This window comes from Parambassis ranga, chromosome 1 (genome assembly GCF_900634625.1).
Source record: "Parambassis ranga chromosome 1, fParRan2.1, whole genome shotgun sequence".
Taxonomy (NCBI): Eukaryota; Metazoa; Chordata; class Actinopteri; family Ambassidae; genus Parambassis; species Parambassis ranga.
The window spans coordinates 18041527-18063595 of NC_041022.1; the positions used below are offsets into that span (position 1 = coordinate 18041527).

Consider the following 22069-nt stretch of genomic DNA (forward strand, 5'->3'; position numbering starts at 1 on the left):
ATCTCTTCATGCTCTGAGAAAACCCAACACACCGAAGTAAATCTCTGTGCAACAGCAAACATGAAAGCAAATCTCATTTCAGTTTTTTTTTAGCCCTCTCTGTTCTCTCCGGTGACTCTCATCACCCCTCAGCTTCTTCATGTTCTGTAAATGTTTGCCTGTTATGAAAAATGAAGCCTTTTTTTGCCTCTCCAAAGGGGGTTAAAAGTGAACTGATTTAACAGTCTGCGTGAATTGTTACAATCTTTGCTTCTATTTTAAGAAAATAACTTTTTCCAAGGCACATCATTAAAAGAATTTCCATAAACACTTTCCATCCAACATTCAAACAAAATGTTAACACGTCAAGTCAGCTGCTCATAAAGCACTCATTCTGAGTGAGTGTGTGCTATGTAAGATTTTTCAATGATGCCACTGAAAACTTATAATCTCATATCTGGTCCCCAACTTCGTCCCATTCACTCTGTTGCTTCTCTAACTGGGAGGTTCTGTGCAAGAGAATAATCTTATTCCATCAATATGGTTTCCTCAGTTGTTCATTTGACCGACTAAACTGAAAAGGACATTTTTGCTACAAACAGTCATGTACAAATTCTTTGACATGAATGTAAACTCTTGATGACAAAAACAGCTCTGGTTTAAATTTCTTTTCTTTTCTTTTCTTTTTTTGCTCTCCTGCAGTGTATGGAGAGAGTGCAGATAGGAGGTTAAAAAAACTCATCCAAACAAAATAATAAGGAGTTGGTCACCAACAAAATGCACCACAGAGTCAAAAGCAAAACCACCTGTTTTGTCTTAAAAAAAAATAGAAATTAAAACCTGCCCGCCCACCCTCCCTCAGAATGCACAAGATGGTAATATTGCTGCGTCTCAAAAGAGGTCCCCTGATCAATGGGTAACACTATTTGTTTGGGACAGATCACCAGGAGCTCGGAGGATAACACCATAAGCTGCCTTTGATTGGATTATTCTTTTATCGCTCCTCTCCCAGTGACTCCCGTTGAAAAACACACAAAGTCAACAAACAATAAAATTAAAATAATAATAAAAAAAAAAAACATGCTTCAAGCCCAGAAGTTTTTAACCCCGTCGGTGACCATTCGGGGCGACTGGAAGCTGCCATGGGAGTTTACCAGTGTGTGTTATTTTTCCGTGACAGAGGCGGCACTGGCGGATGGGTGGGCATCCAGAGGGTGAGGAGTGGAAGGGGGGGGGTGCCTGGACAGGTAGAGTAACAACAGCGGCTTCAGTAGAGACAAAGGGTTGTTTTTTTCGTATTTTGTACTGCGCCCTTTGCTCGTGGTAAGGGTAAAAGCCCCACTGCAGAGAAGTAAAGAAGAAGAAGAGGGGAGGGGAGTGTGACCTGAGTAGGGGCTGAGGGTGAGGAGGAGGAGGAGGAGGAGGAGGAGGAAGAGGAGGAGGGGAGGTCAAAGGCTCACCAAGGCACAGAATGACAGCAGGAGAGTCACCCAAGGGAGAGGGGCCAGTGTATCAGCTCCCCTGCCCCCACGCTCCCTTCAACAAGCCTGGCCTCCTGTCTGTCTGTCTGTCTCTCATATATATTTGTATATATATATATTGATATACTCACTCTTTTTTGTCTTTTCATTACAAGTGAAACATTTAGGAAAATATAATACAAAATTTAATACAAGAAATATAGACTACACTGACTAATATCACTTTTAAGTGATGAGTAGCTTCTTTTGTAAGTTTTTTTGTTTTCTTCTGAGAGTTTTAACTTTTTTTTGTAAGACCTGTTGGCCCTTTTTTGTAGTTTTTAAAGTGCCAAGCTCTAAAGACTGCCAGAGACTGGGGCCTAATGATTATTAAATTGGTCAGAGAGCAACAGAAGCGCCTCCTTCGTCAAATAGTGACTATTGTGCATTAATATACAGACGAGTTAGAGAATAAATTTTATCTACGTTGGTCTTCAGCAGTGCCCAAATCTCTGGAAATAAGTAACAGATAAAAGTAGTAGCAGAAAAAATAAGATTATTATTTCTGTTACAGAAAAGAAAAGGGAGCTGATTAGTTTGCTAAAAAGTTAGCTAAAATGAGCGCCTCTACAGAGAAAACATCATTACAGCTGGCCCTTTCTTTCTCCACATTTTACAGCTTTGACTTGTTAATCAGGAAGAAAACGATGCAGTCACATATGAATATCACCTACAACAGAAAAGCAACAGTGCTGTAGAGAAGTGCAAATGCTGGGTAAATGGCATCATACACACAGAGAAGAGTCCATCAGTTGCCCATTTTTTTGTAGGTCTATCTGTACACATGTCGTCTACAGGGTAAAAAAAAAACCTCCGTAACACCTCATGGTCCACAAAAAATCACTCACGAGGAAGCACCCGGCTCTCGTTTTTATTGCTACATCAATTAGCTACTGAGAAGGAAATGCAGTTTTTTTTAGTTGTGAGGCATCTCCTTTTCTTATTTGACATAGTAGTCCATCCACACCATAGGGTGGTATAGTGTAGTGGTCAGTAGTGTGGAGTAGTGGTTAGGCAACCCAACCAGAGGGAGACATGAGGGTCTGGGCAGTAACTGTACATCTATTTACATTCGTTCTTCTCTGCCACAGCTCTGAAACTTTCTCACTGTTGTTTATGGTTGCAGGCATGGTGATGAAGGTCTGATTACACACAGGGGTTCTGTTAGAAAAATGTTTGTGCTGCATTCAGAGAATGCTGAAAACAGGTGGTGGTTTTTTGGGAAGCTTGTTCACTTTCTTGCTACGAGTTTGATGAGATGATCCACAGGACTCCATTTGCAAGCAAGCATTTAGCACCACCAGCTTGTGAGCTTTAGAGGTGCCTGTAGAAGATTTTAGCTGCTATCCACCTCTGTTTCCAGCCTCTCTTCTCACTAAGCCCTCCACAAGAAAGAGAATGGGCGTATTCCCCAAATGCTTCCTTTAAACTTTGACCATTTTCCAGCAGTCGGATGTTTAAAGGAACCTTATTGTGTAAAAGGAAGATACTGAGTAAAGAAAAAAACCTTTCGAGGTCAAAGTGTTGCATGTATTGCAGAACAAGCGCTTCACCTTTTTTCATCACAAATGTGGTGCAAAGCCTTGTCTGTGTATTATTGCCACATGAAGACTTCTTTTTGACCTCTTTAACACCTCCTGTACACACACACCTAAACACACACCAATTAACAAGTCAAAGCTGTCCACCTCACCACAGAATTCCCAGATAAAAACCGCAAACTGTGCTCTCTGAGCCTGCGCCAACACTATAGGTAGGGGTTGTGAGGGGCAGTGAGAGGGCAGGGCATGTCAGGAGGGGTGGGTTCAGGCAGGATACAGTAGGGTGAGGTAGGGTCAGAGGTCAGGAGGTCAGGAAGGCTTCAGTGGCATGTCAGCGCCATGTGCTTCCTATAGAGTCGTGGCCAGGAAAGGAGGAGCAGGTTGTACCGCCGTTGTGGACTGGTCTGATGTAGGCAGTAGGCGACGTTGGCGACTGTTGGGGATAGTAGGATAAGGAGAGGACAGCACGGGTGAGGAAGCTGGTTGAGAGATGGATGGCCGTGCGGTGTTTAACAGCGGTGCGGCTGCAGTCTGTGGGAATGTGTGGCTGTGTAGCTGGTGTCACTGGAGCTGCTCTGGAGGCTGTAGTGGTCCTCCTCCTCGCCGTCGCTGATGCTGTCCACGCTGTCTGCCTCAACAGGAGTGAACTCCATGCCCTCGATGTCCACCTCTGCACGCAAGAAGAAAAGAAAAAAAAAAACACCAGGTTATTTTCAGTAGTGTTTAAAACACAGCGAGGGAGAGGAAACAGTTTATTTCCACCCAACTGTGGGCATATTTATTAGGGCGCCTGCTGTGCCTGTGGATTAAAACCTGGATTTAGGCAGCTATTAACTCTGGACAAACAGGCAGATCTTTGTGCTCCCACAGTTAATCCTCATCCATTGATAAACAACTGCATGTGTGTTTTTTACAGGATTAGTAAACTCACCTCAACAGTCCAAGCAGCAGATTCGCTCTGTAAGCTTGCGCTGTACACACAGAGGACTAGTTTGTGCAGCAGCATGTGGTTGTAAGGCAGGTGTTACACTATTCTCTGTTAGCAGGTAGAATCCATCTTCAGAGGGGGAATGTGAGCTTCTGTGCTCCAGTGTGAACCACCGTGACATCAATCATTACTTTGAGTTTGGTATTTAGGTCATCGCCTTTTTATTTATTTATTTGTTTAGAGCCAGACATGAAAATCTGATTCTGACTCACAGAACAAGTGGTTACTGCGTGTTATTTCTATCCCTGACGAAGCTGTTGCTATGCTACAACCTGCAGCAGCAGGTACACAGTCACTATGGCCCACATGACCACCAGTAGCTTAACAGCAAGACCTCTTTATCTATAATCTGAGGTGTTAACCTTTGACCCAGGGGCATCGAACAAGGACTGCAAACAAGGACTGGGCTAATCACTGGATGACAGTGCTGCTCAGAGTCTGAGTGTGGACAGTCAGAGGAATGATGAATGATCTGTGTGGATGAATGCACAGATTGCATGGCTTAAGCAGTTATTTGCTATTCAAGCTCTCGCCTTAAAGGAGACACTTTAGGGATACTGTGTAACCATCAGCACCAGTCAGAGCCATACATTGGATGTAACTGGTTTTCATCCATTATGTAGGCAATCTCCATTTAATTTACATGTCATGTCTACAGCAGTGCCCAGAACTGTCAATAAGGCAGGAACAAGGTCATTGCTGCACAATTTCCTAGAATTTAGGTCCAGCTTTATTCTTTGATGATGACACACATCTCTCCGCACTCTGTACGGTACCACTTATTTGCCCAGAGGAGTGCAGGCACCTACTTTTCAAAGGTTACGTACCTTGCTCTGAGTCGGTGGAGATGGTGGAGCCCATGCTGTCAGTGCGGATACGCTCCATGGATCCTGACACAGACAGCTGCTCCAGGCGGCGTTTGAGGTAGCGGTGCTCTCTCTGAAGCTGCTCCTTCATGTTTAAAGCCTTCCTGTCCTGCTCTTCCAGCTTCTGCAGACACAGACATAAAGATGTCAAGAATTAATGATGAGAAGGCTCATTTGAAGACAAATGTCTCCCTCTTTTACAGCTAAAATAATGCACTGCTATATGTTGCATGTGTTGTGAGGGAACACAGAATTCCCCCTTAAAAATGTTTGCAGGATTTTCATTCATTAGACACAAATTAGGGCTGCACATTATATTACATACACCTATGTGGTAACTAAAGTAAAACATGTTTTTAACACCCAATTCAGGCCAACAACATGAAATGTGAATACATGTTGGATTTGAGTGGCTATTAATCAGATCTTACATTAAGAACTCAGCCAAAATTTCAACATTTATTGGGGATGTGGCCATATGAGTGTGTGAGATTTGAAAGTAAAAAAATACCCTGAGCTCTTGTCAAACTTTGACTCAGTGTGGGACAGGATTGTGTGCTTATTTGTGTATGAAAGTTTTCAGTGGTGAATCAAAGCAAAGTAGTATATACACATGGCCCCTGGTGAAAAGAGAAGACACAACATGGTGACGAGAAATAGCACAGATCATCTGAGCAGAGAGGACATGCTCAATAAACAGGAAATGAAGGGTTAAACTCGCTTCGTCTGGATTTTCCACCAACCACACTGTTGCTGCTTGTAAACAGCAAGATCAGTACAGCGTGTCCTAAACAGTACACTTCATCCTCAACTGCAAATTCAATCAGTATTCTGCATGCAATTCATTTTGTATGCTCCTGCTGCACTTTTTTTTAAACTAGCTTCTGTGAACTGAAAAAGTTAATGGACCATGGACAAGAAAAAACAAACACTGCGTTATCTTCGTGTACATATCTGAAGATCAGCAACCAAATCTCCTGTATATTCCACTTTGTTGACTCATTTGTTAAGAGTTTTAGTTTCTTTCTTTCAGTGTTTAAGCCTTGTCTTTAAGTCTTTAGGTCTAATTGTCTCTCTCTAGCTGCCCCTAAACCAGTCTAATTGAAAGATTAGAAAACAATACAATACTTCAGTGGAAGAAATGAGAGAAGCAGCATTGGATTTGTGCTCATGAAGCTGAGAGAAGGCAATACTTTATTTTTCACAAGGCTGTTTTTAGTACCTTGATGTGCATCTTGGCCCTTTTCAGCAAGCTTAGAGTGGTGTGTCTCGTGCTGTCTGGACCCAAAGGCACCAGCTTCTTCAACTGCTCCAAGTACAGCCGTAGTTTGGCACGTCTGCAAACACACAGGCACAAAATGAGTCAGCACACATCCACCAGCAGAAAGTGAAAAAGCACCTACGCAAACAGGCAGAGAGGAGCTTATCTACATGTCCCTAAAGGGCAGAAACAAATACTGTTGTGATTCTCAAGTCCTGTTGTTGTACTTAAAAACAACACTGAGAGCAGAGAGTGAATACTCTGCTGCTTTGGTTTCACTTGTGACTTTGAGCTTGACTGTGAGACATTTTCACAATTTCTTTAGTTACAGATATTTGAACCATGCAAAGACTCCACATCCACAAGAAGACAGCAGATTTTGCTGTGCACAATAATTGAAACAAAACAAAAGTTTCTTGGCAGCTAGATAGCTATTTACATCTAGAAATTGTAGAGCAAGCTAAAACAAAGGCTTTAGGAGGAGGCAGAACAAAGAGCGAAGCAGCCAAAGTAAATAGTAAATAGGTTGTTGTGGATGAAGAATCACGCATAGACCTTACCCTAGGAGACACAAGTTTACATCTCATTTGAAACCAGAAGTCATTCCAAATGCAAATAGCAATACTGGTGACAAACACCTAGGTGCTGTATATTATAACAAACTGTACATTTATAGTAGATGAGAAGATCCATTTAGAGATAAAGCCTTTTTCTCCATGAACAAGCTGTTCTCATCGTACACCCACACGTGACACACATTCAGCAGAACAAACAAGCCCTTAGTGTGGAGGTTTTTCATGTATTCCATAAATTATATATCACAAAGGCCTTTGTAATTTAATGCCTGTGGTTTCATTTATGACACATCCACACACATAACAACTGGAGGACATATCCAGAGTGGTATTGTGCAACTCACACACTTACTACATATATTTGTGTGTAGCTGTGTAGTGACTGACTTTTTACAAACTGTGTACTAATGATGAGTACTTAAACTCATGCTCGCAGAGTGCAACCAAATTGGCGTCCATGATAAGTTCACATCTGTTCTGGTGACTTTTGCTGACTGAAATGAAGACACGTACCCCAGAAAACTCTGCATCCCTGCCAAAAGCCCTACAGGCCAACAACCCTGGATCCCCATCACAGCTTGCTGGATGCTCCATTCGGATGTTTATTTGAGTGATAGTGGAGACAAGGCAAAGTTGACCTTTGTGTGAACATGGAGTGACTTTCTATAGATACAGTATGTTATATAAAAGAACTGCTGTAACAATTGTATCAGCAGATCCCCTCACTGCCCTTGGTCCATTCAGATTTGTTCATAAAGGCCTTTGAATCTGCCATTAGTCAAGCTGGTCCATGAGCTATTCCTTTGTTCTGAGCTAACTATCCCCCTTCTCTGCTGTTCCTCTGGCTAACTCAGACAGAACAGTAAACAAACTCCAACAATGCAAGGTCTCCACTCTCCATCGCTGCAACCACAATAAACCTACAGAGAAATGAAGCTCTGAGGGGCTAACTGCAGAGCTGAGCACACAGGAGACGACGACTGGCACATGTCTTTACACACACATACACAGTCTTTTCCCTGTTTCTTTTTCAGGAAGGGCGTAACCTGTATTTTTCACATAAAGTAAGACCCTCTCGCTAGCCCCTTCATTTAGGGGTTGGCCAGAGACACCCCAAGGGCAACAAGAAAGTCTAAATGTACAGAACCTAATTTCCTTCCTTAAATACGTAATACAAATACACAGGGATTTCAGCAAAAATCTACAGGTGCATTTAAGTGGCCATGTGAAAATGCTCCCATTCCCTTATTTCCTCCTTCCCTTAGGGGCAATTCCACCTGCCCCCATTCGCTGAACCCCTTCAACCCTCTGCTCCACCCTGCCAACATCAACACACCCTCATCCCCACTGGAAAACAAGTGTCTTCTGAGGACAGGGGCGGGGGCCACCTCCAACCTGCCCCAGTCGAGCCACATGAAGCACTTGGTCTGCAGCCAGGGGAAGCAGACAGGAAGGAGCGGGGGGTCGGCAGCAGAAGGGATAGAAGGGAGAGGGGTCCGAGCGAGTGGATGACTTTCTCTTGGGTTGAAAAAAGGGCTCTTTGAGTGCAGTGTGCTCAGCTGCACTAGGCAGTGCTCCACACACATCATCCAAAGGGTAACTTGAGCCAATGGGCAACCATCTTGCACCCCACCCCCACCCTCTCTTATGATGAAAAACAAAAACAAGGCGTTCCCCCAAATACTCTACCCGACTCCCACTTCCCCCTACAGAAACCTGGAGGTGTTTTTACTACTAACGTATTCATCTGAGGCCTCACACATATTTTACCTGGCTTCGGGGCACTTTCACCACATAAAAAACAAACAAATGTTTGTACTGTTTTGTATTCAGGCCTTCAGAAATGCTCAGCATTACATTTACATGAATTGATATGCAAAACTTGTAGCCTGAGTAAAGGAACTGTTTTGAGTTTTGGTTCTGACTGAGAAGGCCAGCAGTTGATATTTGGCTCAGCTATGTACTTTAAGACCAGGGGACACAGTTAGCCTGTCCGAGTGTCCCCACTGGTTACAGTCCAACAGGAAGTGACTGCGCCTGGCCAAAACAACGTCTGGCATGAAACCAGCTGCAAAACGTCTTTGTCTAAAATAGCTCAGTGTTTCCGATGCATCTCAATAAGGCAGGCTCTAGTTAAACCTGGCAGTGTGTGCCTGACAGCCCCCTTTCAGTAGCATGTGTTTCCCTGCCACGAGACAAACTTGCTGTTTTCTTCAAGAGCATACAGCCGACTTGGAGCTGGGGTTAGGACCCTCCCTCACTCACGTTTGTTATTCCTAAGCCAAGTCCTGGTCACGCAATGTTTATCAGATCGCCTCCAACAGCCATGCAAAGTGTGGCACCATGAACATGGATGTTGTGACCAGGATGAAGAGCAGATAGCTTGTGCCGCCTGGCCCACATGGTTCTCTGAATTACATTAAATTTTCCAATTTGTCTGGGTTAAAAAGAGGATGGTCTTTGATACTCCACTCATGAACAGTGTAAGTCTATTGATGCGGTGTCACAGGGTTTGGAGTTAGGGGAGATTACAGGGTTTGTGTGTCAATAAGTTCAAACAAAGTGCAAAAGTCAGGATTTTTATATTTAATATTTCAATGTGTTAAAACCACTTAAATGTTCTGACAGTAAAAACGAACTTAATTATAATTTCTCTGCAGTTGAGGATTTACTGGTGACTCACTATTTGATTTCTTCAGGAGCCTGCAGAGAAATCACCACCTGACTGTTCTCACGTGCTGAGTACCACGGGATGATTTGTGTCTGATCTCTGGCCTTCCCTCCCCTCCTCCTCTCGCTCCATCAGTGGCTCATTGCCAAAGCAAAGACTGAGGAGGAAAAAAGGGAACTTTTGCTCAGAGAGCTGCCGGCTGCAGCTGAACTGGAACAAGCTATTTAAACCACTGACTTAGTACACAACAAGGTTGCTGGGTGCAGATCAGGCCTTTCTCACGGACCTGCTCACACTCTGGGCCTTGGAGGGAGAACAACCGTGAAATATCTTGTTTTGTTTGTGTATCTGCAGTGGCCTGTGTGTGTCTGAATGTTGCACATTTATTTATATATATTTTTTTATTTATATTTATACATTTTGCACCAAATTAAAAGGGCGACCAGCTGAACAGTGTTCACACACACATTTCTGGTGGCCATAGTATATCCAATGTGCAGCACCAAGTCAAGTCGGTGCAAACAACAGGCCATCAGCCCTCACTCACTGTATTGTTTAATGAGCTCACTGCAGCCCAGTGCATTCCATGACCTGTATGCACAGGACCAAGTGTGGTGGCTTGTCTGGCACTGAGCCAAACCTGCTAAACAAAGGTCAGAGTTCAACACCACTGCAATGTTTCCTCACACTGCCACAGCTACCTCTGTAAGTAAAGAGAATGTGATGCTATGCTTCTGGCGTTGTTTTGATTTTAACCCATCAGCATGGAGGATGCACAGCCTAATGGGGTCAACTTAAACAGTACAGCACAGTAATGGAATATTGTAATCTCATTGTGTATTGTGGATGTACTCACATTTAAAGTTCCAATTTGTAATCTCCTAATACCACTTTGTACCACAATATGGGACAGTGAAACCCAGCCCTGAATCCAACATGAGAATATATAATTCTGGAGAATTATAGTGTTAGGAGTAACAGGAGAGCGGAACAGATAGTGTTTGTTTTTAGCCTAATATGGACCCCCTAAGACGTGCCCTCCCCTCTGCTGTCATGAGGGTTGGAGGCCAACCCAACAGAAACAATGTCCTCTATTTAAAGGTACTACACTTTGCTCCCTTAGTTTCCATCTCCGTCTGCTTCACATAAGTCTAACCTGTAGGCAAAGGAAAACCTGTATGTCTACAACAACTTTTCCAGAGAAGTTCTCTGCATCTGGCCTCCTGTTTACAGCGCGTCTCAGCTGTGGGGAGTGAAAGTGGGGGCTGAGTTGCGTGAGTGCGGATCACCATGGTGCACTGGTGGAATTTGAGGTTGCCAGTGGAGTGGTTCTACATCTGGCTGGCAGGCTCCTGAGGAGAGAGCGCGAGGCAGATGGAGAGAGGTTTGAGGTGCTGAGGGACCCTACCCAGAGGCCAGTCGATAAACACAACACACAAACTTTCAGCAGCTCTTCATTAGTCTCCCTGTCACCCTCCAGGCCTGTCTGAACATGTTTACATTTAACAGAGATCGTATGTGCCCTCAGAAAAAAAAACAGCAGACAGCAGAAAAATAAGACACGAAAAGAGACGAAAGTGGTTCACCACGCTGCCCACGCCAGAAAGACGCATAAGGAGACATGAGAGGCTTTTATCATGCGATATCAAATGTCAGTCGTCTGGGACGAGCTGTTTGTTTTTTGTCATCGAGGACGCCACACCCACCCACTGAGAGCAGTGACAACTGAGGCGCAAGACAGACGGATACACGTTCCCCATAAACACATTCTACAGTCTGCAAGAACACGGAGCTCGCCCTCACATGACTCTGCTTTCACACGCGAGCGACAAACAGAAACCTAAACTCAGCACAGCAGGCAAGAGGTCACTTCTCCCAGAATTACTCTAAAGTAAATGCTCTGCATACTTTACTACTGATTAAACAGGAAACAGCAGAATTAGGTGCTCACTCGCTGTAGTATTTCCACAAAACAAACCGGAATTTCCACTGGGCGTGTTTGGGAATGCGTAGTAATTAGAATCATTTGATTGTTTTCATGTAGTGAAACAATCCCCTCTGTGAGCATGGATCATTACAAAATCCCTTCCTCAGTGCAGCCAGCTCACAGTGGTGTTAACAGAAAAACAGATGTCGAATAGAATTTAAAGAGAAGAGCGTGAGTGTGTGTGGGGCGTGGGGGGGTGTTCCCTGATTCATTTCAACCCAATGTCAAATGACAGACCTGGACAATAATTGCCTTCCGCTGCATGCACTGAAAACTGCCTCTGCAAAAGTTGGACAAACTAGCAGAGACAAGTTCAGCAAGCTCAGTAAACACATTCCCCTCACACGAGGAACTCTGGTTTTATAATGATCCTTGTCAATGATTAACACCCAGGAATCTAGTGGCATGAAAGAAGATTTCAGGCGCCATGTTGACTGTAAAAGTTGGGTTGTTTACTTCTGAGACAAGGTTTTTAGGGCAGTGGGGCGGGGTCCAGTTTGAGGGTCGGGATCCTTCTGAAGGACCGAAAGACAAAGGCATAAAATAATGTTTATATTGGGTTCTAATTCTGCATAGCAATGAATTGGGCAACATGCTAATGACAAAACGAGAACTCCTTTCCTAGCAACGCTATAAACTGTTGTTGGAAAGTAGGCATCTATAGTGGGAATAGGGAAGAGGTGAAAACAGAATGCCTGCAGGTCCACCCCCACCCCCCTCCACACACACACACTCAAACATCCACAGCCCCTCTTACTTAACTCTGCTGCATTCCACTGTATGTGTGTATGCTCTGCTGACCTAAATTTCAGATTCACATGCTCAAATGAGTGTACACATTCACAAAAAGCACAGAGCTGCCCAGAGAGATATGTGTGCAACAACTTCATCTTACCAAAGGGTTTTAACAACAGACCAAAATATCTTGGACACAGTTTGGGAAGATATAGAACTGATTAAAGCAATGCAGTGCGTGAAGCAGCCATCTTAGGTGTTTATAAAAGGAATGCTCCTCTGTGCACCATATCAAATCTGCCCAGGCATTTAAAATCACTTCTCACATCCATCTGGTTCCCAAACTAACCACAGCCGCATTCAACCTGTGTTGAAGAAACTCTCAACGCCAGGTGACCTCAGGGCAGAAAAATTCCACATGTGACCTCTGCTGCTGCCCCCCAGTTGTAGTCTGTTTCTTATTCTGTAGTGAAGCCAAGTTATAACACAGACAGTCCTAAGGCTACATCCACTATGCACACTAAGCGTTTAACAATTTGGACAAACTCAATCAGTGTTAAAGCTGGAAAATATGAAAAAAATCATGTGGGCACTGTGAACTTTACAAGAGTCCTTGTGACGTTTATTTTAGGAGCCTCTGCCCGCATGTCGGTGCATCTACCAATTTGTTGTGTCTGTGCAGACTATCAGGATACAGATCAGGATAAGACTTTAACTTCAGCTCTCTTCACAAAGGCTGTGCAACTTATAATCCAAAATAAACTGCAGGATTGACCTCAATATATACTCTCTAACTTAAACCTCAGAAGAGGAGAAATGGGCACACATGAGGTTTATCACTAGGTACAGAATGATAAAGGCCTTCTGTGAACAGGGAGCGTTCTTCCTCCTCCTCTCTGCCTCAGGTTTCTGCTGACTCAGACACTTTTAGTGGGCGAAAAGCAGAGCCAGCATGAGGAGAAGTAAAAATAACAGATAACAGAAAAAACAGATGTGGTCTGTGGAGAGAAAAAAAGGAGACAAAGAGTAGAAGGCGAAGAGTAAAGTAAAGTAACAGGGCTGTGGACGGGCCTCCCTCCCACCAAAGCACCACCATAACTCAAGCCCAGTGAGGTGCTGCCATGCCTACAGACACACACACACAAACACACATAGCGAGCTTCACTTAAGGGAAAAGACTCCTCAAAGCCAAATAAGTCATTCATCACAGCTGGGAGTAAAAACACTACGAGAGTAAATTTAATTAGAGGGAAGATTAGACCGCGACAAATGGAGCGCTCACTCCTGTGTCCGTGAAGAGCATGTTAGTTTAAAACTGAAAAGTTCAAAAGGTGTTACACGGTTGCTGCACATCATCTGCAGTGGGATATGCACTGTAAGGGAATACCGTTTGTTGAAATCAGTCTGCGAACTTTTAGCATCGCTATAATCTCAGTGATAACTAAACTGAAACTGAGAGCACCTGATAGCTGCGTGTGGCAGAGATAAAAATAGAACCGCAAATCCTTGTTTCAATTTAGGGAAGCAGCACAAACATATCAGATGCTCAGTCTTAACGCAACTGGACTCAGGTTTCCTGTAAACAGGTGATATGTGGGAAAGCAAGAGTGTACATAGTTTCGCAATTTCTTGGCAGTGCTCGAAAAGGAAACGTGCGGCACAGTGACTCGTCACAGGCGTGATCTAAAGCGGTTGAAGTCAAAAATGGGAAGGAAGCAGTGTCAGTGGAGACCAACCACACGGCAGCATTTGGTTTCACAGAAAACATTACGCTGATGCTCTGCACCTCTGGTCTGACGATGAGAGAGAGAGAGAAAACAGCAGAGTCATTCTGGAAATGGTCTCAACAGAGCTGTCATAGCTGCACTCAGGCTGCAGCAGATAAGCTGGCTGTGTCAGAACAGATGACCCTGTGGGACTCAGCACCCACCCGACCAGACAGCTCAGTCTGATAACAGAGCACAAATATATGCAGCGGCTGCCAAGGCAGCAGTTTCATGAGAGGCAGCTGGCATGTTTAAGTTCACAGTGGGCCTGCACTGAAAAAACAATCACTTCATCTGAAAATCAGGCTGATGATTGGTGGAATAATCAATTTAATGAGCAGGAGACACCTTGTGATTACTTTAAAAAACTCCTAAACTTTTAAAACTATACTAGTTTACACCATTGCTCATTATTATTATTATCAAAATAATTTTATTCCACATGATTCATTCTTACATCGTGATCTGCAGACTTTCTAAAGGTATTAAAAGTTGTAAAAATCTAAATAATCTATAGTATGTCCTGATTTTTTTGTACAGACCGGGTTCAGATAATGGATGGATGAATGGATTAAAGCAGTTCCTCTGCCTGATGCCATTATGTGGTTTCTATAGAGGTGCATGACTTTCATATTGCAGTGAAAAATGTGCCCACACCTACTAAAAATATGACAACAGCGGATAAACAATCTATTCTTAAACTATTCTCAACGTATTCAGTTCCTTCCGGAGTCTGAACCAGACATTTGTTGGTCACCTTGTCCTCCTCGTGAACACAAAGCACAAGGATCGCTCTGTGCTGTCACAACAGGGTGAACTAAAAACACACCACATGACCAAACAAAGACAAAGACCGTGAGTCAGGGCTAAAGCAGCAGCAGCACCTCCCTGGAGTGGCGTCTCAGGGCATGAGTTAAGATGTTGGAGATGATACCAGGACTGTTGTAAGATTAAACAGGACGGAAGCTTTAGGCAGATGCTCAAACTGGTCTTACATTCATTAAACTGGTTTAACAGGACAGATGAAGACTTTTGGTTTTCTTATGGATCAGCAACACAAAGTTCCATGAGTTCAAGTTTGGACAGTGAAGAGATTTAAAAATTCCCTCATGTGTTCTTGCTTTCAGTTTTTTTAGTTATCAGTAACTAAGATACGATAAAAGTGTAAAAGTACAAGAGCAAATGTACCTTCATTATTACAGATTGAATACAGAACACACTCGCTTTGTTTGGACCTTTAACACCTGTATGTTGGAGGAATGAATGTGTAATTTGAAGCCGCGGGTTCAGACAGGGACGACCTTGTCACGGCCTGTCATTTCAAATCACTGGGTTGAAATTCTGTCATACAGACACGCGTGGAAAAAAAGCTATTGGAATATGAGGACAGTGCGGCATGAAGTATATAATAAAAGTAGTCACATGTTTTTTCTCTGAAAACCTGTGGCCCCAGTGATGACAAGGGAAGTGAGTAAACTGGTTTCTGTCAGTTTGACTGGACGTCACTGCACTGGTAACCGCCGTCATTGGACATGAGGTAACTGTTGTGTCTCAATACCTGCGCTGTAATCAGCCATGGGACCTTCACAGTCTCTCAGGTCAGAGAGGAATACGTCCTGACTTGTTTTACTATACACGCATCCATTACTCACTCTCAACCTCACCTCCCAGACATGTGACTGGAAACTCCAATCCCCTCAATATGGGTGACCGTGTGTCACGCACACACAGCCCAACACGCCCCTTTCGGCCTCTGCTCACATGCTGACAGTCACATCAGCTGTTTCCTAAATCCTCTCTGTGAGGCTGTTTTTAAGAATCAAGTGTGACCCTGATGCAAAACAAAACACACACACACCCTTCCTCTGATGAGCTGTGAGTATGAGGAGGAGGAGAAAAGTGTGAGCTGTAGTAAGCTGCATGCTGGCAGTAGTAAAGAGGAACATCTCATAGTGTGTGTGTGTGTGTGTGCGTGCGTGCCATCTGTGGGCTTCCGAGTTTGGAGAAAAGACAGGCAAAGACCAGATTCCTCCTGCCTCTGTTCATAGTGTCAGTCTGAGCAGGATTATCACATTACTGACAGGGTTCTCCTTCCATACAAGGTAACGGGTTTCATCCGTGAAATGGAGACAGATCTAATCAACATGAAGGTGCTCTTTGAAATCAGCTTATAGTTCGTTTTCAGACACGAGGAATTAATTGATTAAATCTCTTTGAAGATGACCTCTGATCTGATCTGAGAAACATATCTGAGACTATACATTACAGACGTGACTCTTTTACTTAGTGTGTTGGAACTCAGAGACAGACACAACAATCATGCAAACAAAAGAGGTGGGGCGGTTGTAGAGCGTCGCCTTACCTGTGTTTCTCCAGCTCGTTGTGTGAAGATCTGAAAGGACAAAAGACAAAAGGATCAGACACATCACAAAAACCTCAAATGTAAAATTGAAATGTAAGAAATGAAATTAAATGACTTGTGCTGACGTGTGTCATCTATACACAAGTATTTGGCTGTACGAAGAGAGTCCTTCACTGATGTTATTCTGTCATTGTTTCACTGTTGATGACTCATCCTGCACCTGAAACTCAAATTTTTAGTCCGCGGTACCAGAAATCAGTCTTTCATTATGCTTTCAGTGTTTGGGAGGTGGATGCTGTCACAGCACAGTCTCACGCCCACCTCAGCTCCACCTGTCTGCTTAATGTTAGGAACTTTTAGGGTAATAATCAGACACTTGGTTTGTTACATCTAAATGTAAGATAGATGAAAGCAGCAAAAAAGGCCTAAATTTTTTATCTTTCTGCCATGAGGATGCTCTCAGAGCTATTCAATTCAATTTGATTTATATAGCACCTTTTACCTGGTCACAGATTCTGGAAATATGAGATTAATGCAGCCCGTTTTTTTTTGTTTTTTTGCTACCGTCTGTTCAGAAGGCATGCAACAGAGGCTAAATATCACAACAGCAACAGAGAGCAGGACTGCCTGCCCATACACATACAAACAGCATGCTGTGGTTGTTGCCACACGCTGGCTGAACAGCAGCATGAACATGGGATAAAAACACACTCCGACGTCTGGAGGCCGAGACGCTGCAGAATTCCTCAGCGTGTGGGCTATTCCAAGGAGAGCCCCTATTATGACGCGCACCCGGGAGCAGCGAGGGCACCGCAGTTCGTCTAAAACAGGCCCTCTGTTCATGAGACCGTCATGGATACCAGGGCAATAAAAACAAAAACAGCAACAACAAAGAACCAGACGGACAACAAGCCTTTTCAGATTTTCCGCTGTTTGAGAGCCCTTGTGCTGGTGAAGCAGCGGTTCCCACAGCTGTGCTGAGGAGGCCGAAGGATCCGTTTGCTGGACTATAAGCAGTGACAGCGGGATAATGTGGCGTCTGCTCAAAATCATCCTGCACGATGTTGCACTGCTGCTAATAACCTGATCTAAAAGGCCAACAAAGAGCTTTTTACTCCCATCGTGGAGGAAGTTGTGCTAATCAAACCTGCACAACATAAAAGAAACATCCCCAGTCAAAGCACAGGGCATGACCAGGAAATCATCCAGAGGAAGGGAACGCTCCCCGATCTGCAATAACAGCAGATACACACACGCATTTACATGTTATGTAAAAGGAGAGTGTGACATGCAAAATGCTCTGATGTTATAAGCTCACCCTGTAAAGATCAAAGGCCTGTAGAGAACCTTTAAATTATTTTTTATAGGATGTTAAAATCCTCAGAGCACCTTCTGTCACCTGCACTGTTTATATTTGAATCTCATACGTAGTGTGACGGAGAGGAGAAGCAAGAAAATTCACTACACCGCGATGCCTTCTGTTCCCCGTCACTGAATACTGCTGCTGTCACAAAACACTAAAGTTATTGGCTTTAACTTCATGGATCTGATCACCCACCCAACCACCACCCACCCCCACCCCCTCCTTGCATCCTGTTGATTCTAAAAAAAAGCTGCAGGAGAGTATAAAGGGAATTGGGGAATTTGCCCACAGTACACAGTCACATAAGAAAAAAAAGGGAGGGAAAAGTAGGCCCGGTGCATGAAGCCCGGTGGGGCTGGTGTTTGTCACTGGGTGTAGGTGTCTGTTTCAGCAACCACACCCACCTGCCACATCCACAAACACACCCCTCACCCACACACACACAGTAAATTTGTGTGCAGAAAGTAATGTGAATGGGCCTTCACTTTTACATTCACAAATTACAGTAGAAATAGATGTGATTGTACTTTCTGACGTGTTGTGTGTGCAGTGACGTAGCTCACTGCTGAGGAATGATTTCCTCACTGCACCTATTATTAGCCAGAATCTGACCTTTGTGTGGTGACATTCTTTGGAGGAAAAATAAAGTGACACACGCTGCAAGTTCCTGGGAAATTTAAAAACAAACATTTACCATAAATCACAATAAAGTTTCGATCTCTTTTATGATAAGGTGCAGTAACAAGTATGTTTTTTAAACTTCCTCAATTCAATCCAAACACTGTCGTGGAGTTTCTGGCAGTAATATAACTGTTTGGCGAGCCCCTTTAATACTGGACACACACTAATATGCTACTATGGTTGCTATGGTTTACACACACAGCATTTATTCCTGTGTCAGATAATCACCTGCTTCATGTAGCAATAATGCAAACACACCGAATTCTGTGACTCTTTGCCACCCTTGCTAAAAATACCAGTTGTCTGTATATTCAAACACCACTCACGCTCCATTCATTCAGTGTTCACTAAAGTATAACAACTAAGAGGAAAAAAACTACACAACGATATTCATACAATAACCAAAAGATTTGCTTACTACCTCTGTTATTAAAACAAAACGAATAGCAGCGAGGGTGCACCCTCTTTGATTGTGTGTGAGTGTCAACACCTCTTTAGACTATGAAGGGAACAGATTTGTCTGTTTCTAGCAAACTTGGCTGATTAAAAGGAGTTGAAAATGTTCATTTTCACTGTTTTCTGACGTAATGAAAAAAGTGTCACAGGTCTGTGCCTTTTAGACACAAGAATTAACCTGCTGATGTTTAAATGTCCAACTGACCAAACCAAAACTGAAACTTACGTAATGTAATCTGTACTACTCATGTAGCGACACAGCAAACAGCAGACACATTAGGTCAAACTCAGACAGTGTATTCTGATCAGAATGTGGTGATCTTTGTAAACAGCAAGAAACACAACAAGAAAGAAATTCTCATGAACTTTGTGTGTGTGTGTGTGTGTGTGTGTGTGTGTGTGTGTGAGAGAGAGAGAGAGAGAGAGAGAGAGAGAGAGAATATCAGACACAGCAAACAAAACACCACATAAAAAGACATAAACAGGTTAAAGCTCCATACAGGTGGAACTACGAAGAACCAGTGTGAGACAACTGACAGGCTGCAGAACCGAAAGGTTACATGCATGTCGGCTGCTCTGTGCGTGTGTGTGTGTGTGTGAGAGAGAGAGAGAGAGAGAGAGAGTAGAAGCAGCAGCAGAGTTGACAGTGTACGCGTGGCACTGTTTATTGGACAGACCAAAACAGAGAGAGGAGCCCAGCCCAGGCAGCACACAGCTACCCTCCGCTGTGTGAGTGCGTGTGTCTCCTTGAGATGACAAACATTGTGGAAAATAAGCAAGAGTCGTTGTTTTACCTATTGCTCTGAGCTTTTCTGGAGATCGGCGAGGCTTTCGTTTTTTTTCGGGAAAAGTCGCTGCTGTACGGTAAAACAGACGCATAGCCGTGTTCTGCTTCTGTTGGCACAGAAAGCAAGAAAATAAGAATAAAAAGAAAACAAAGCTGAACAATAATACAAGCAATAAGGTGATCGATCTTAAGTACGATCGATTTTAATATAGCCTTAGCACAGCTTTGTGTTTAGATAGGCTAATGCTACACTGCAATCATTTCTGGCTCATATTTTCAATGTCACTCTTGTTTTCTCATTTTCCTGCATAAACACCATAACAGTCATTCTGGGTAAATATGACACATGCCCTGCGCTAAAAAAAACAGCGTTAGCACAGCTTAGCAAAACATGACATACTTAAAATGACACATTACGGCTGTTATTCTCTACCATTCCGGGTCCACTTTGCAGCCATCTGCCTGGTCCTATTGTCTATAAAAGTGACATCATACCTGCACTATGGCAGGGCACGTTCACACATACTAACAAACATTATTGACTTCTGATTCCACCATTCACCAAATATTCATAAGCCCGAAATACCTCTGTCTCTTCTTTCCAAGTACTCTGCAGCCTCCAGCAGAATTAAAAGAGAATTAAGTTCCATCTTGTTGTTGTCTTGTTATAAAAATAGAGACAGTGTATTTACACAAGTGCACACGTCATAAAATAAATGGAATGAAAACGTAAAAAATAAAAATACACAGCTTTCAGAGCGGTGTATGTGCGCAGCTACGTTCACTTCAGAGTCTTGGTGACTCCAAACTACAGTATCAACAGCACCTAACTAAAACTCAGGGAAGTGAGTGATTGTGTCACTGCCCAATAGCAAACGGTTAAAGGCGGGCTCACATGGGCGTTTTAACCAATGATTCGACTGGAAACTCAAAACTGCGATTGGATTGGCTAAACTGTGTAAAAGTCAGCTGGGACATGCCCTAGCAACAGCCTGAGCGACCCGCCTTCACTGAGAGCTGATTGGTTGACACAAAGAAAGAGCACCGCTGATTGGCTGAGCGGAATTCAGGGCGTGTGTAATTGTTGAACTTCGGCTGTTGTGTTTTGTAGCCAAATTTGATAACTCCTCAAAAGTATGCTTTTGGATTTGGGCCATAAAGTGAGCAGCATTCATTTACCCGGATCTGTTAGGCTTCATACACACGTCAGCTATTTCTCTGACAAGTTTGTGACATGAAGAGAGTCACTGGTATTTATTTCCTGTCTAAGTCATTATGAAAGTATTGTATTAGGCTGCAGAGATCGAGAAGTACTTCAAATTTATCATTTGGACGATATCAACACAGTGGAATTTATATATATTCCATGCAAATACAAAAAACACTAGCAACTTAAGAAAAAAAGTCTTCAAATAAATGTAACCATGCAGCAAATTTGAACAGCAAAAATCAAGGCAGGAAGCACAAATTACAGCAGACTGTTTCTAGGGGAGTCCAAAGAGAGTCACAGACCAAGCTGGGACATGTTTTTACTTAATCATTTGTCACTTTTGAAGATGAAGAACGCTGAAATGTAAGTTGTTTGCTTCATTTTAACATCCCAGTTGCATAATTGTGTGGTTGTCTTCGAATTATCATTCTAACCAGGCCTGGCACTGTTTAGTGTCCTCATCATCAAACTGATTATGATGTTTTCTTGATTTACTTTTTCTGCAAGCAAGTGTGCCGAGCATCCCTTCACTGTAGAATTGTATATAAACAGATACAATAACAGGTGTAGGTGGTCCCACATCAACATTAGATGGCACAAAGTCATACACAAAAACTGCAAAGTGCATAGTCATATCATGCAACTGGCTGCAGATTTGTTTGCTGTCTGCTAGTGTCTCATGACTCAGGTCTAACAAAGGTCATGTGACTCTAGTAGGTACCTGTGTCTGCAGATTCTGTGCCTGGCTTTAATTTTATAATAAGAAAAAAAATCCAAATATTTCTTCAGTTTTAGTGCAAACTGTGTGCTGCAGCTGAGCTGTATATGGTGCCTTAAGTGCTTGAGCAACAGAAGAGGTATGAATGTCTGAAGGAATGCCTGTAGAGTGTAAATGTGGGTTGCTCTGCGTGGCAGGCAGTTTATGCTGCAAGCAGCCAGATGTTTGGGCCTTGTTGGAGAGCATTCTGAAGAAATCACAAAGGCGTTACAATGAGGGAAGTGAACGATGAGGAAAAGGCCCCTGAGGAGCAACACCACAAATGTTGTTTCTCTTGTATTTTCTTGGTAATATGTGTCACACAGAGTAGCGCCATGGGACCTGCACTGCAAACAGTAAATCGTGTAGATTGCTGGCTACAAGAGGGTGTAAATTCAAAAATTGTGTGTGATTTGTCACTAAAACAAAGACACTACAGATGTTATATCTGTTTATAATGCTGCATGTTGAGGTGATTGAGTACAGAAATGTGACTTTCTACATTAGCCAAAGATGTATGTAAGAGCTGTGCGCTGTAACCTTAGGCCTTGTTTCCAATATTAA

The 22069-nt window shown here is 43.2% G+C and overlaps 1 protein-coding gene across 1 annotated transcript; it reads right to left on the bottom strand.

The window, feature by feature from the left end:
- Positions 1–82: 82 nt before the first annotated feature.
- On the bottom strand, positions 83–20353 carry mxd4 (MAX dimerization protein 4). The gene is made up of 6 exons (XM_028404567.1): positions 20125–20353; positions 19546–19645; positions 16252–16281; positions 6117–6231; positions 4856–5018; positions 83–3710 (listed from the first exon to the last, which is right to left on the bottom strand). The coding sequence occupies exons 1-6, from the start codon at positions 20186–20188 to the stop codon at positions 3550–3552; spliced, it is 633 nt and encodes a 210-aa protein (XP_028260368.1). The 5' UTR covers positions 20189–20353; the 3' UTR covers positions 83–3549.
- Positions 20354–22069: the final 1716 nt, after the last annotated feature.

Bases quoted from the DNA above. Each gene is read 5' to 3' on its own strand.
- mxd4 (XM_028404567.1), bottom strand. From the start codon at position 20,188: ATGGAACTTAATTCTCTTTTAATTCTGCTGGAGGCTGCAGAGTACTTG. The intron at 6,232-16,251 runs GTAAGGCGACGC...GTGTGTTTGCAG, and splicing joins AACGAGCTGGAGAAACACAG to ACGTGCCAAACTACGGCTGT. The intron at 3,711-4,855 runs GTACGTAACCTT...TCTTGCGTGCAG, and splicing joins CTCCACCGACTCAGAGCAAG to AGGTGGACATCGAGGGCATG.